General features: G+C 39.4%; 1 protein-coding gene across 12 annotated transcripts in view; it reads left to right on the top strand.

Annotated features, from left to right (window-relative positions):
• The window catches only part of MYO5A (myosin VA), a 101,688-nt gene that overhangs the window by 34,100 nt on the left and 54,871 nt on the right, over positions 1–12,717 (top strand). For all 12 annotated transcript variants that reach the window (XM_042804276.1, XM_042804278.1, XM_042804277.1 and 9 more), the window contains exons 5-6: positions 7,801–7,957; positions 11,454–11,597. In XM_042804276.1, coding sequence (XP_042660210.1) covers positions 7,801–7,957; positions 11,454–11,597 — 301 coding nt within the window. The remainder of the gene's footprint in view (positions 1–7,800; positions 7,958–11,453; positions 11,598–12,717) is intronic.

Below are 12,717 nucleotides of genomic sequence, written 5' to 3'. Positions count from 1 at the left end.
TGCTGGGGAGAGCACAGGCTGTTGAACTATGCAAAAAAAGTCCTCTTATCTGTCCCAAACCACATTTTGCACTGAAAAAAGAAGAGTGTTCCAGGAAAAAAAAAAAAAAAAAAAAAAAGGACTTTTTTTGGTTTCAAGTTTACAATTACTCATATTTTTAGGAAACACTATTTATTTCAACATTTATCGAAGTCAGACCTATTCAGTGAGCCTTTGGATGAGGTGTGTAAAACCTTTCATCTTATACCATGGATTTGTCCTTCTGTTGCTTTATCCTTTTCCCTACATTTGCCTGCTATGCATCCTTCTTCCTACATTGGAAGATGCCCAGGCCCTTGAAAACAGAGCTCCCTTTAGGCTGATGGGGCTGGCCACCTGTGACTGGGAAGTACCTTCCTACATTTCTTAGTAAATTAATCAAGCTGCTTTCTGTGAAGCTAACAAAAGATTTGATGCTACAGAGAACTCTTAACTTTAAACTGATACCTGATGAAAGCTAGATTTCACAAGAAATGAGTTTAAATCATTTTCTGTTGGTAATTATTCCACGACTAAGCTGTTTAGAACAGGTGGAGTATCAGATGTATTTCTCTGTTCCTGTTACACCAATACTTCTAAGTTATTTGGGAACATCAATAAAGCAGTTACAATTATATTTATCATATCCACACTGCTTTTATTTTCAGTGCATTGTGTAAACTTTTATTTCATCTTATAAATAGGGAATTTACTTGGTAAAATTTCCTGTGCTCTTGTTTTTGTTATAGCTGCCTCATGGGGGGAAACTGATCTTTATTAAACAGATTTGTTTAGTCATGCTCTCAGATGCAAAGATGTGCGAATGTTCTGACTGGATACTGCAGGTTATTTTGGTCATATGCTGTCACAAATATGCAGCAGGGATGCTGAGAGATTGATTTCAAAAAATAGGATGCTTACTTAGGTCAGAGTTATGTTTGCGTTGCTGGAGACACTTAATCATGTCATCTGCATGTATGTACTTGTATCCTTGCACAGTTTGGAAATCTTTATAGTGTAGGGTGTAAAACATGTCATTGAGCTTAAACTAGGTTTGTGTCGGTCCCTGGTTAATCCTATTGCTCTCAGAGTAGCTGCAGCTAATGGAAGTACAGCAAGATTTCAAACATGCCAGCATTTCAGAATGAATTCTATCTGACCTTTCAGCAAAGTCATTAGTTTTTAAGTCATTTTCTCGGGTTGGTTTTCCTGCTGCCGTAATTCAGCTGTAGGATGTCATATCACTAAGTTCTTTTTCTGTCTTTGATGGACATGATGTATATTGATGTCAGTGGTAATTATGTGTGTACGCTGAGAACAAGATCTATCCCAAATGATCCCCGAGTCACAGATTTCTTCCCTGGGAGTTTGTGCCAGGTTCTTTGATCATTCAAAATTTACTGTTTTGAAAATGTAAAGCAATTTCAGGCTTACAAGTCTACCTTGTTACACACAGAACTGCAGTAGAGGAACAGCAGTGAGATAAAGCAGACCTGACTGTCACTGCTAGATTAAGTAAAGTCTGTTGTGTTCTTCTTCTTGCATTGAAGCAGTAGAAAATTTCCATGTTTGAAGATCACAGGATCAGGTCTTTAGCAGCAGTTTGTGCTGTTTTGGTTTAAATAAAAAATGAAACTGTTATGTGTCATGGTGTTGGTGCCCTTAGCCATAACCTAAACCTGTTATTCCAAAAGAAGAAACCAGTTGCAACTCCACAAAAAAAAAAAAAAAAAAAAAAAAAAAGGCAGTAGATTTAACTAAACCTCTTAGCACTGGAGCAGTGAGGAGAGATGTCCTGAAGGTGGAAGCCTTCAAACCACCCTGACAAGAAACCTCCTTAAAACCATCAGCTCCTTGGCAGTGTCCTCAAGGTTAACAAATGTAGATGATTTAGGATCAAAGGCAAAGTACTAATGTTCTTCTCATCAAATTGCCCTGCTTCTTGATCTCTTTGTTTTATATTAAGGATACCTTAATCTGATCTTTTCTGCCAATCTCATCTATGTTGTATGGCACTGAGACAGCTCAACTTTGAAATAGTTCATCACAGGCAAGCTTTTCAAAGTCCCTGTCAGAATCTTTTAAAATTAGCTGTTAATGATACACTTTTGCCAGGTAGAGATCCTGGTGGCTTGGATATGAATGGATTGATAGTAGTATTGAGGTTGATGTCAATAATTCTGTATTTCTTTTGTTTGTTTTCCCAGACTAATGCTTTTGTGGTGTGTGTGCTTATATGCATCTATTTGCTGTGGAGTCATGAGTCTGAAAGACAAGATCAGGTGATCCATCTGATGCATCAGTCATAGAAAGCAAGAAACGCAAAAGCACTGTTGTGCTTTAATGATTAAATTGAATAGCTCTGGCCTTTATTCCCCTCTGAAATGCTTATTGATGGATAGGTTTTTAATTGTTTTAGTGTTTTTGCTTCAGAGAGGGATTTTCTATTGGTACAGAGGAAGAAGGTAAACAAAGATACCTGTAGAGATTTTTCAGACTATATGTCTTGATTATCCTGATCAGTTTGGACAGTTTGTTATGGAAATAATGGCTAGAATGCAATGAACTGTTTTGTTTTTTGAGGGAACCAGCTTAAGTGGGTGTAGTGACCTTAAGGACTTAAAATTACTTGAAACTTGACAACTCTACCTTTAATGTTAGTAACTTCAGTGTTTAATTTCTTGCACTGGTTTTTCTTTTTTGCCTCAATTTTTCCATTGACAGAAATCGTTAAAAGCTGCCTTAGATAATGACAGCTACTCATGATTAGTCAGCGCTGTTGCAGCACTCTGTACATATTGAAGGTGCCCAGTGACAGTCCTGCTCTTGCTTCCACTGCAGGACGTCATGGGAGTAACATTTCCTCCATTCTGAGCCTTTCTGAAGGTGGTTCGCTTAGATTTCTATGAAATAAATTCTGATTTAAAGTAGTCAATGCTGTTGAAAATATTGCATTAAGATGTATACACATTTTCAAGAAGGAGTTTTGAGTTTGAAATTTTGAGCAGAAGCTATCTTCAGTGTTGAATTTTGCAGTGGTTTTTCAAAGCATAAACACTCCCCTCCTCCCCCCCCCCCCCCCCGCTGGAATGTAGGCTGTGATCTCAAGCTTCCAGGAGTTAGGTAGGTCTACACCTATTCTGTTTTGGCACTCTGACAGTGAATTTACTCATAAACATATTGCATGTTGACATAATTTTGTAAGTAAAGCAAAATTTACCAGCCTATGCGCAAATCAGTTTCTGTCCTTTACTGGAATTATGATACGAAAAATTAATGACATTTGTTGCTCATTCTATGGCCATTACTTGTCATAAGGAGTAGAGTTGTGTATGGCTTGGATACAGCGTCTGAATATTACCTTTCGAAATTGTTTTTTGTGATAGATAACACTAATTATTTTAAAAGATCAGTTACTTACTCCATAATTTGTTACTGTTCTTTTATTTGACAAGAAATAGCTGTTACCCTCACATGACTCTTAAAGTACAGGCCTGAGAGAATGGATATGGAAGGTTTCTGAATCAAGTCCCTTGCTACTGCAGGCATCTCAGACTATCGTTTCACATTTTAGCTTGTGAAATCTTTGGGCCTGTCATCTTAAAACTGAAGTTTTATTCCGGTTTTGTCATCCCTTTATTCTTCTGCACTGTTCAGAAATGGCAAAAGCTGAATGTGATCTTGACCAATACCTGCACATGATACTTTGTGTTTCCATGAATGGTAAACTGCTCCCAATCTGTTTCAGTCTTCTGAGGTTAAACATCTCTTTTCAAGCTAAGTTGGCTTAGTATCATATCACTGTAGTGCCATTCTGTATCCAAGATGAGATCATTATCCATCTTTGGGTGAAGAGGGACTCTACCTTCTTGTCTCCCAGCTTGCTTTCCCTCATTTCTCTTTGTAAAAGCATAATTAAAATGTTCTCTCCATTCAGAAGTAATCTTAATTTTAAAGTCCTCTAATTATGTGCTTTATTCAGAGAAAAAGCTCCAAGAAGATAAAGAAGGATTGCCTAAATAATGGCTTGTGGCATCAGGCTGCAAAGCGGTGTGACACATAATGCTGTTGCCCTGCTTACTTGTTTCACTGGCTGAAATTTTTAATTATAGCTTTTTTTCTGACTGATGGCATGTTAAGTGTTCAAAATGTCAGGTCAAAGGTTGGGGGGCTAATGATTTAGCTAAAAATAACTCCAAAGGTGTTATTTATACCTGAGAAAAAAATCAGGGTGTTGTTATTTATGTTTTCTGGGGAATTCTTCCATTGTTTTGGCTTGGGTTTTTTTTGTTATTTTGTTTTGGTTTTTAATGCAGCCTGATTATGAAAATTTCATTTGACATAAGCAGAGGTTATATTTTAGACAGACCATTGCTTATACCAAACTATTAAAAATAGTTGTCACCACATTTCATGCAGTATCCAAGGTGTTTCAGTTTAGTTTTACTTGCTATTTTATTTTCAATGTGATACTTTGTTTCTTTAGAGTTTAATGACTTAAAAGAGCCCCCTGCTGAGCTGACACAGCTGCCTGGCAGGACCACCCCACCCTCCTCCTTGCTCGACTAAGTATCTTGCTGCCTGTGGCAGGACAGCCACATGCCAAGTCTTCCTGGGGTTGTGGCAATCACAGCTCATCCCCTGCCACTGTTGTGTTTGGGGTGTTGTGTTATGCTGTGCTTTCTCCTTCTTCACATGTCGAATGTGATTTTGGGTGTTTTGTTGTGTTTTCCCTTCTCTCTGCCAAAAAGCAGAAAGAATAATGTGCTAGAAGATGGACACTCCAGTGTGTTAAAGCAAAACAATGGACTAATGTACTTGTGAAGACAAGAGCGTCTCTGAGTGTGGATGGAGCGCTGGGAGGGCGATGCGAGAGGACTCTGCTGCAGACAATGAGCGAGCCCTTTGTTTCTCATGATTGCCGTAGTGGCTGCAAACACAAATATTCATTGCAGAAGAGATTGCAGCAGCATTTTCAGCTCGCACAGAGCCAGCCGTATCTTCTCTAGGCGAATATATGAAAAGCGCATGTATATATGTACTTCTACAGTAATATAATAATGGATCCCTTATTCTTGAGTGTGTGAATGAGTGCTGAGGACAAGAGTACGTCTTCGTAGCTTATGATGTGGGGGAAGGAAATTCTAGGCTAATTAGCAACAGTATTCTTAAAGAGGAATTATTTCAATCTCATTTTTTCACTGTTGTCTTTGAAAACATGGTGCCTTCCTCCTCTGCAGTGCTCTGAACAGCCTAGTGTTTCCTACTGCTCCTGAGCTCCAGAGGAGGTACTAGGGACTGCAAACCCAGCATGTACTTTCCGTGCTCTCAAACATGTCCTTTGGGGATGTGACAGTTAGAATGAGACACCTTTATTTTGTTGTTCCTCTCTTAGCAAGAGTTAGTTTTTTGTTGTCAGTTTTGTCAGAAGTCTGTAGTACTGAGGATGCATTACTTTGTTTTCTGAAAGCCTTCTGTATTTGGGAACTAAGCTAAAAATAAGCTTAATCATCAGAGGATACATTTTGTAGGACTTGAGCTTCCTGAGTCTTCATATATTTAATGATATTTAATACATGAAACAAAGCCGGCGACCTACAAATGAAAAGCTTGTTACGTTGTTGCCCATCTCCTCTGTTAGGCAGCTCCTGAAATCAGACCAGAAGTTTCATATTTTAGAATGGTATGAGTTGTTTTTTTTTATATGAAAGAGCACAGGAGGAATAAAAGAGAGAGCAGTGCCAGTCCTATGAAGAAATTATTCTCTGATTTTGACTCACTGCAGGAACTGTATGAGAGGAAAATTGTTTATTATCAGTTGTTCCATTTAAGCCTAGATGTCATGCTTTCAGCTGGACTTCTCCCACATCCTTCCACTGATCTCGGACCATGAGCATCTATATAACTCATGCCACCTCCTGATGTGAAGAGCTGCAGGCTGTGCCTTTTGCACATCTGCCCACCACTGGTAGACTCTGGGAAGGGGAACGGGGGAGAAGCAAGAGTGGTTTTTGTTCTTTTCCCAGCTGGAAATCTTAATAGCTACTGTAAGCCATCCCAGGCACCACAGACCGGTCTGAGGAAGTGTGAGCAGCAGGCTTGATGGCCACTGTAATGAGGGGTCTTATTGGCAGGTGTTTTTATTTTTCTGTGGCCAAGGCTGCCATCTCTGGCAGTTCAGTCTTTGTAACCTGGACTACACACAACCTGGCATCAAGCTGAATGGTTATGATTTCCCACAACCTTCCCACTGAGACTGACAGCTTGGTGTATGTGAATGTGTGAACTGTGCTGTAGTCATTCGCACCTATCACACGTGTTAAATGGAAGTTGAGAACATAAAGTTAGGTTGCTTTGATCTTCTTAACACTTTCCTATTAAATTTAAATCAGCACTCAGCCATTTCAAGTAATTTCCTTTTATCAAAATATGGGAAATCTGCTTCAACTGATGCTTGCATTTGGTTAAATGAATCCCACGTTGGCTGTCCCAGAGATGTGTGACAACCAGAGGCTCCTTTAGCCTGCGTCTTTGTGCAACATGAAGTAGATGCTGGAGCTGTGCAGCTTGGGGCTGCACAACTAGGGGCTTGGCAATGTTCTTGAATACAGGTAACAGCTTGAGAGGAACAGCGTGATCTGTAATTTAGCTTCATAATTTCAGCAGCAGCTTTTTTTTTGGCCATCTCAGAAATAGAGTCCCAGATCTTCTGGAGGACCTTTAGGCTACAGAAAACACAAATAGTTTTTAATTGCATATTTCCTTGCTTCCCCTGCATAGCATTTACTGATGGTCTCAGTAAGGCATTTGGAGGCCTTGCAGACTGTGTATGTGCTGCCTAAATGTGTGTGTGCCTGAAATTTCATTCACAGTTACTGTGCTGTGAGTGCAGCCTGTCTGGGGCTTTGCTATACTTTCTGTGTTCCAGCCCCAGGTCTGTGAAGCTTTGGGGTAAAACTTTATTCCTTCTTTCCCCACTTTCCAGTATGTAAGATAGAGTTAAGCTCACCTGGTTCATAGGAGTATTTGAAATACTCATTTTAACTTTTTTTGCTTTGGAAATATTAAATACTGTATAAAGCATGTATGGTCTTTATTTTTAAAAGTTTCAGGCTATATAAATGCTAATTTCTATCCTTGTTATTTTGTAGAGTGTTTATTAGTCATACAGTTGGAGTTTATGGATAGAGCCTTCTTTGAGGTGAGAAAATTGTTTTAGTAGCAGATGGAGAAATTATTTGACAACAACGGGTTCATCTTTGCTTCAGAGCTGCTATTTGTGTCCTGAACAGCCCTGCTTGAATTTTTCGTACTCAGAACAATTCTGGGAAAAGCTGGTGGTTAGATCAGAAGGATGAAAGGTTTCCGTTGCTGACTCTGCTGTTGATTTCTCTATCTGTAAGATGGCATTAATGATCTTTACTAATGAGGACTGATAATTTAGTGGAGCACTGTACCACAGACTCTGGATAGAAGTAGCTGCGGGAGCACATAGTGAGTAGTGGTAACAGGTACTTCACTGTAGGCAGGTTCTCGAGATCAGCTCTGCTGGCTGGCAGGGCTGTCGCGGCAGCATCAACCCTTTCCGAGCGTCCTGGCTGCCGGCAGTCCAGTCAGCCATTCCGGCAGCTTGGTCACTAACAGCCTTCTTTCTGCCACATGCATTTACATTACTGCTGTATTGCTAACATTTATGGTGGAAAGGTTGTTGCCAAGTTGGGGACACAAAAAGTAAGTGTCCTTGAGAGAACAGCTGGTGATTAACATGTCTTTGTGTTTCAGAGATGAGCGAAATCAGTCAATCATTGTCAGTGGAGAATCTGGAGCTGGAAAGACTGTCTCTGCAAAGTACGCCATGAGGTACTTTGCCACGGTCAGTGGATCTGCCAGTGAAGCCAATGTTGAGGAGAAAGTCTTGGCCTCCAACCCCATCATGGAGGTAAGAGAACTACTGCACTAACACCCACCCTCCAGCTGCAGTTACTATTCTGGGACTAACATAAGCATTCAACAGAGACAACGTAGGATAAATATATTTTAAATTTTTGTTCTTAATCCATTTACCAGGAGGTGCTTTAGGCATGATTTTGTGTAGTATTTATGAAAGACTGAGAGAAGATAGGAGGTAATGTTTCAGTATTGTTAATGTATTTCACATAACAAAGTAATTTTTATATGAATAATGCTTTAAATCTGTTCAGCTTTGTAACACTGCTAGTTGCCAGACTGCTGACCAGATGCAAGTGCAGAACACTGGTCTTGTGTGTAAAATTCCAAAGAGTATTAAAACTCCTGGTCTTACCCACCAACCATGTACATCACACAGTGGGGGCAGGTAGGTTATACTTTGAAGTGAAGAGAGCTGTTGGGTAAAGCAAATGTTCAATTTTAGGAAATGTGATTAGGGAAGATAGACTGAGAAAGCAAAGTTACATGAGATGCACACGGTTTCTTTCAGAGGGGAAAAGCACGACAGATGTAATTTTGCTATAATTAGCTCAGACTAATGTTTCAGTTCTGTAGCCAAGTCACAAAGCCATTGGGTTGGGAGCATAGGTGCTGGCAGTACTGTGAGATAACACGTGCAGTTCCCTCCCGCTTCAGGATCTCTGCTCTCTGGCAAGATCAGGAGACGCTGTAATTCTGATGCCATGACCAAGCAGAAAACATTTCTTAGGCTCATCTGAATTGGTTTTTGTGTCTTTGCCTATGTGTGTGGATTCAAGTTGTAGCTGAAGTTAAGGAACTATATTAAGAAATGATTCAACATAGAGAAGCAGTCTTGGGGGAATTCCTTGAGAGAAGTAACACTGTCCATAGGCACACATGCACATACCTATGGACAACCTAAGAAAATGCTTAGGACAACTGATGCCTTGGTAGATGTTTAGCACCTCTATGCAATAGTGTGAAGTATTAGTGGATAAACATGAGTAAATGGTGTGCGCACAGTGAAATATGAAATGCGAATCGCTGCCATTGTTTTCTTTCTCAGGTGTTTTTAAAAATGAACTATGTTTTATTCCTTCTTTCTTCCTGGCATGAGTTCATGATACTCAGACTATAGCTGCCCCATGACAGTTGTGTGTATTCTGTCTCAAGGTAATTGTGCCTGGTTTGTGGTGCTGTGTGGTGTTTTGAAACTGTTTTGTGGGCTAAAACAAGCTGTACCCTGAAGGGCAGTGGGCTCTGCTGTTGAGGGATCCAAATGTCCAGCTGTGGGAGGAAGCCAGAGGAGCTGAGCCTTGCCTTGAGCTGCACCTACCCCAGCGGGAGCAGCCTGGGCCCTGGGGAGCAGTCGCAGTTTTGCAGGTGTGAGCTAACCCCCAAGCACTCCTGTCACTGCTCCAATGTTTGCAGTAAGTGTCATACCATCCCTGGCCAGGTTGAGTTTCGGTGCATGGCTAGCAGGACGGGGGTGCCAAGCACCCCTTCTGCCTTCCCCTGCATCCCACGGAGGTGGAACCTGGGGCCAGGCAGGCGGCCGCGTCCTCACCGCCTGCCTGCTAAGTGGCAGCTATGGTAGGAGACTGCAGGGTGGGCCTGCAGTTTGCTGTTTGCTTGCTGTGTGAAATACAAACTGTCTACAGGTTTCCCTGCGCCGCTTCTTTTATTTGGTCTCAAAGCCTAAACTAAACATCCTTCTGTCTCACTCCTTGGACCTCACCTCCCCATCAGTGGCCATCAGCTCAACACTAATTGATTTAATTTCCAAAGCAAGGAAATTTAAATTGAGGACTAGAAGTGAACTTTCCATCCATACCTTTTTTTATCCACCAGAGAACAATGGTAGTGCTTTATTTTTATTTTTTAGCAATAACAACAATTTAATGAACCTGGGTATACCTAAAATTTTGATTACTTCAAACATTGTTATAATTGGATGAAAGTTATCCTTTTAACTTCAAACACTTGAACTTTAAATAAACTTTAGAGTGAGTGTTGAGACAGGCTCTAGAATAGCAAAACTAATTTTTTGAGCTCTTTTGTTGATAAATCAGCAGAAACACAAATTAATCCATGTAGAGTGGAAGAAGATGAGTAATTCATTTTAGAAACAGGAAGCTCCTAATTTGCTAAGTTGATTGTAAAAAAAAAAAAGGAGTAGAAGGTAATTTTATTTTTTAATTTCTATTTGGACAACCTAAACATAAGCATTTTATGAGCTACCATCATTAACGTCAGAATTTCACATCATATTTGCCTACTGCTAAATACTATGTAATATCAAGTGACCACTATACATTTCTAGGAACTATTTGAATAATTAGTTTTGTAGCCAATAACTATATACAGTTTTCCTATTGCAAATATAGAAATTGTTGTCTTAAAACACATCTTTATATGTAATTTCCTGCCTCTTATTCTTTGTTACCCTGTATTGCTATGCAAATTGTACAGCTTAGGTATGTACCCTCATAAGAAATCTTATAATACCAAAGACTTTCTTAACTGTTTTTATAAGTAATACCTTTCAAAGTAATAATTGGTTTCTGAAAATATTGTAATATTATATTGCTACCAACACCAGCAAAATATATCACAGGAGCAATAATTTTAAAACACAAGAAATGCCGTTAGAGTACGTTCAATTTGAATGAATTCAGTATTTCTTGTAACTGCAGAGATGCATTTTGTTCTTACATACTTTATAGCAACTGTTCATCTGACACCCGCTTTGACACCTGCTTGGTCAGGCGTGCTGCTGCTGCTGCTGCAATGGGCTTTTGGAAAGCCTAATCCCTGCTCCCCGGGTTGTACCCGGCTAGCCCTTACCGATTCACTGGCCTTTTGTTTACAGATTTGGAATAACGATACTCAGCATTGCTATTTGCTGTCATTTGTTTTTCCCAAGTTTTATTTCAGTACAGAGTTCCTATGGATGGCTGTGTGAACTAGGAAACTAGGACATAGATACAACTCTGTGTTCTTTAGTTATGGTGCACTTCGGAGTTAGGTACTTGATAACATACACAGAGGGCCATATGATAAAAGGCAGTGTGCTCTATCTGAATTACTCCAAATGCCCTTCCTTTTGCTACAGAGGTATCCTTAGGATTTTTTTGGAAGGTGAATTGCTATGTGATGCCTAAAACATGATCTAACTGAGAAGAGAAAATGCTTTTCTTTGAAGTTCAGTGTGATGGGTTGACCCTGGCTGGATGCCAGGTGCCCACCAAAGCTGTTCTGTCATTCCCCTCCTCAGCTGGACAGGGGAGATAGAATATAATTAAAGGCTTGTGGGTTGAGATAAGGTCAGAGAGAGATCATTCACCAATTACTGTCACAGGCAAAACAGACTCAACTTGGGGAAATTAGTTTCATTTATTACCAATCAGATGAGAGTAGGATAATGAGAAATAAAACCAAATCTTAGAACACTTTCTGATAATTTCTGAAAGCTGTTTAACCTTCACAATATTCACTTTTTTCAGTCTATTGGGAATGCCAAAACCACAAGGAATGACAACAGCAGTCGCTTTGGGAAATACATTGAAATTGGTTTTGATAAGAGGTATCGAATCATTGGTGCTAACATGAGAACTTACCTCTTGGAAAAATCAAGAGTGGTCTTTCAGGTAATACTGATGCAATCTTCTTATTGTATATTTGTCTGACTATGCTAAAGAAAAAAAAAAAAGCCATTGCTTGCTGTTATTAGTTATCTCTCCTAAGTGGTGGCTGTAATAGGGTATTTGTAATATAGACCATGTGGGGAGGGGGGAGGAGAGGAAAACCAAGTCAGCCCTTCATTATATGAATTATTCATAGTTGTAAAATGTGCCTTAAAAAGTCTGTGTATTTAATCATTAAATACTTTCAGTGCACTACTAAATATGAGTTTGTGCTTACCAAAGTATTATAGAACAGGGCTTCAAAACCTAGCAGAAACCACTCATGCTCAGGAAGAACTCTCTGTTGTGGTTTGTAAAGCTGCCATCTTAGCTCACTTTCAATCTCTTGTTAAAACCCTCTGCTATCACAATAATTACGGATGAATCTTAATTGCCATTATTTAGGCAAATGAGAGTATGTAATTTCATCTGTCTTGAAATCTCTTCATTTTGGTATTTCGTACGTGAACCAAACCACAGCCTTTTTGTCTCTCACACTTCCTCTCCATCTTTGCCTACCTTATAGTCTAGAGCTCAGTAAAAATGGACTTAGCCTTGACTGGCTGCCTAAAAGTGTAAACCAAGTAATTACAGTTTGCATTATGTAGAGGTGTTATGTGAAGTACTGTTGTATATTTTAAAAATAAGAGGAACTTTTTGCAAATGGTTTAGCTGGAAGAGAGTATTTTTTTTTTTCTTTGTTTGAAGTTACGAAATTTAGAACTCTTAAGTTAAGAATTAACAGTGTTGGTCATGAGTCATAACCTGCTGAGCTGTGTTTGTCCTTCGTTTTAAAATTCCAACTTTGCCTTGGCAAGGAAGATACTCCCTTCACCAGCTTACTATAAATGCTGAGGCAAATGGTATTAGTTATTTTTGGAAAACGAAAAGCTTTTAAGTGAGATCATTTCACCCACCCATAGAATCCTGATCTATATTTAATAGTAATCCACAGTTCTGAAAAGTGAAATCATACATTTTTTTTTTAAATGAAAATGTCTGCATGCTTCATGCTGTTGAAAATGGATTGAATTAATCAAGAAGGAAATGATATTCTGATTTATCTTTCCTTTTTCCATGCAGC

This window comes from Tyto alba, unplaced genomic scaffold, assembly GCF_018691265.1.
Source record: "Tyto alba isolate M040663 unplaced genomic scaffold, T.alba_DEE_v4.0 Super-Scaffold_41, whole genome shotgun sequence".
NCBI classification, from domain to species: Eukaryota; Metazoa; Chordata; class Aves; order Strigiformes; family Tytonidae; genus Tyto; species Tyto alba.
Note: the sequence above shows the minus strand (reverse complement) of the source record. Positions and strands in the feature narration are given on the sequence as shown.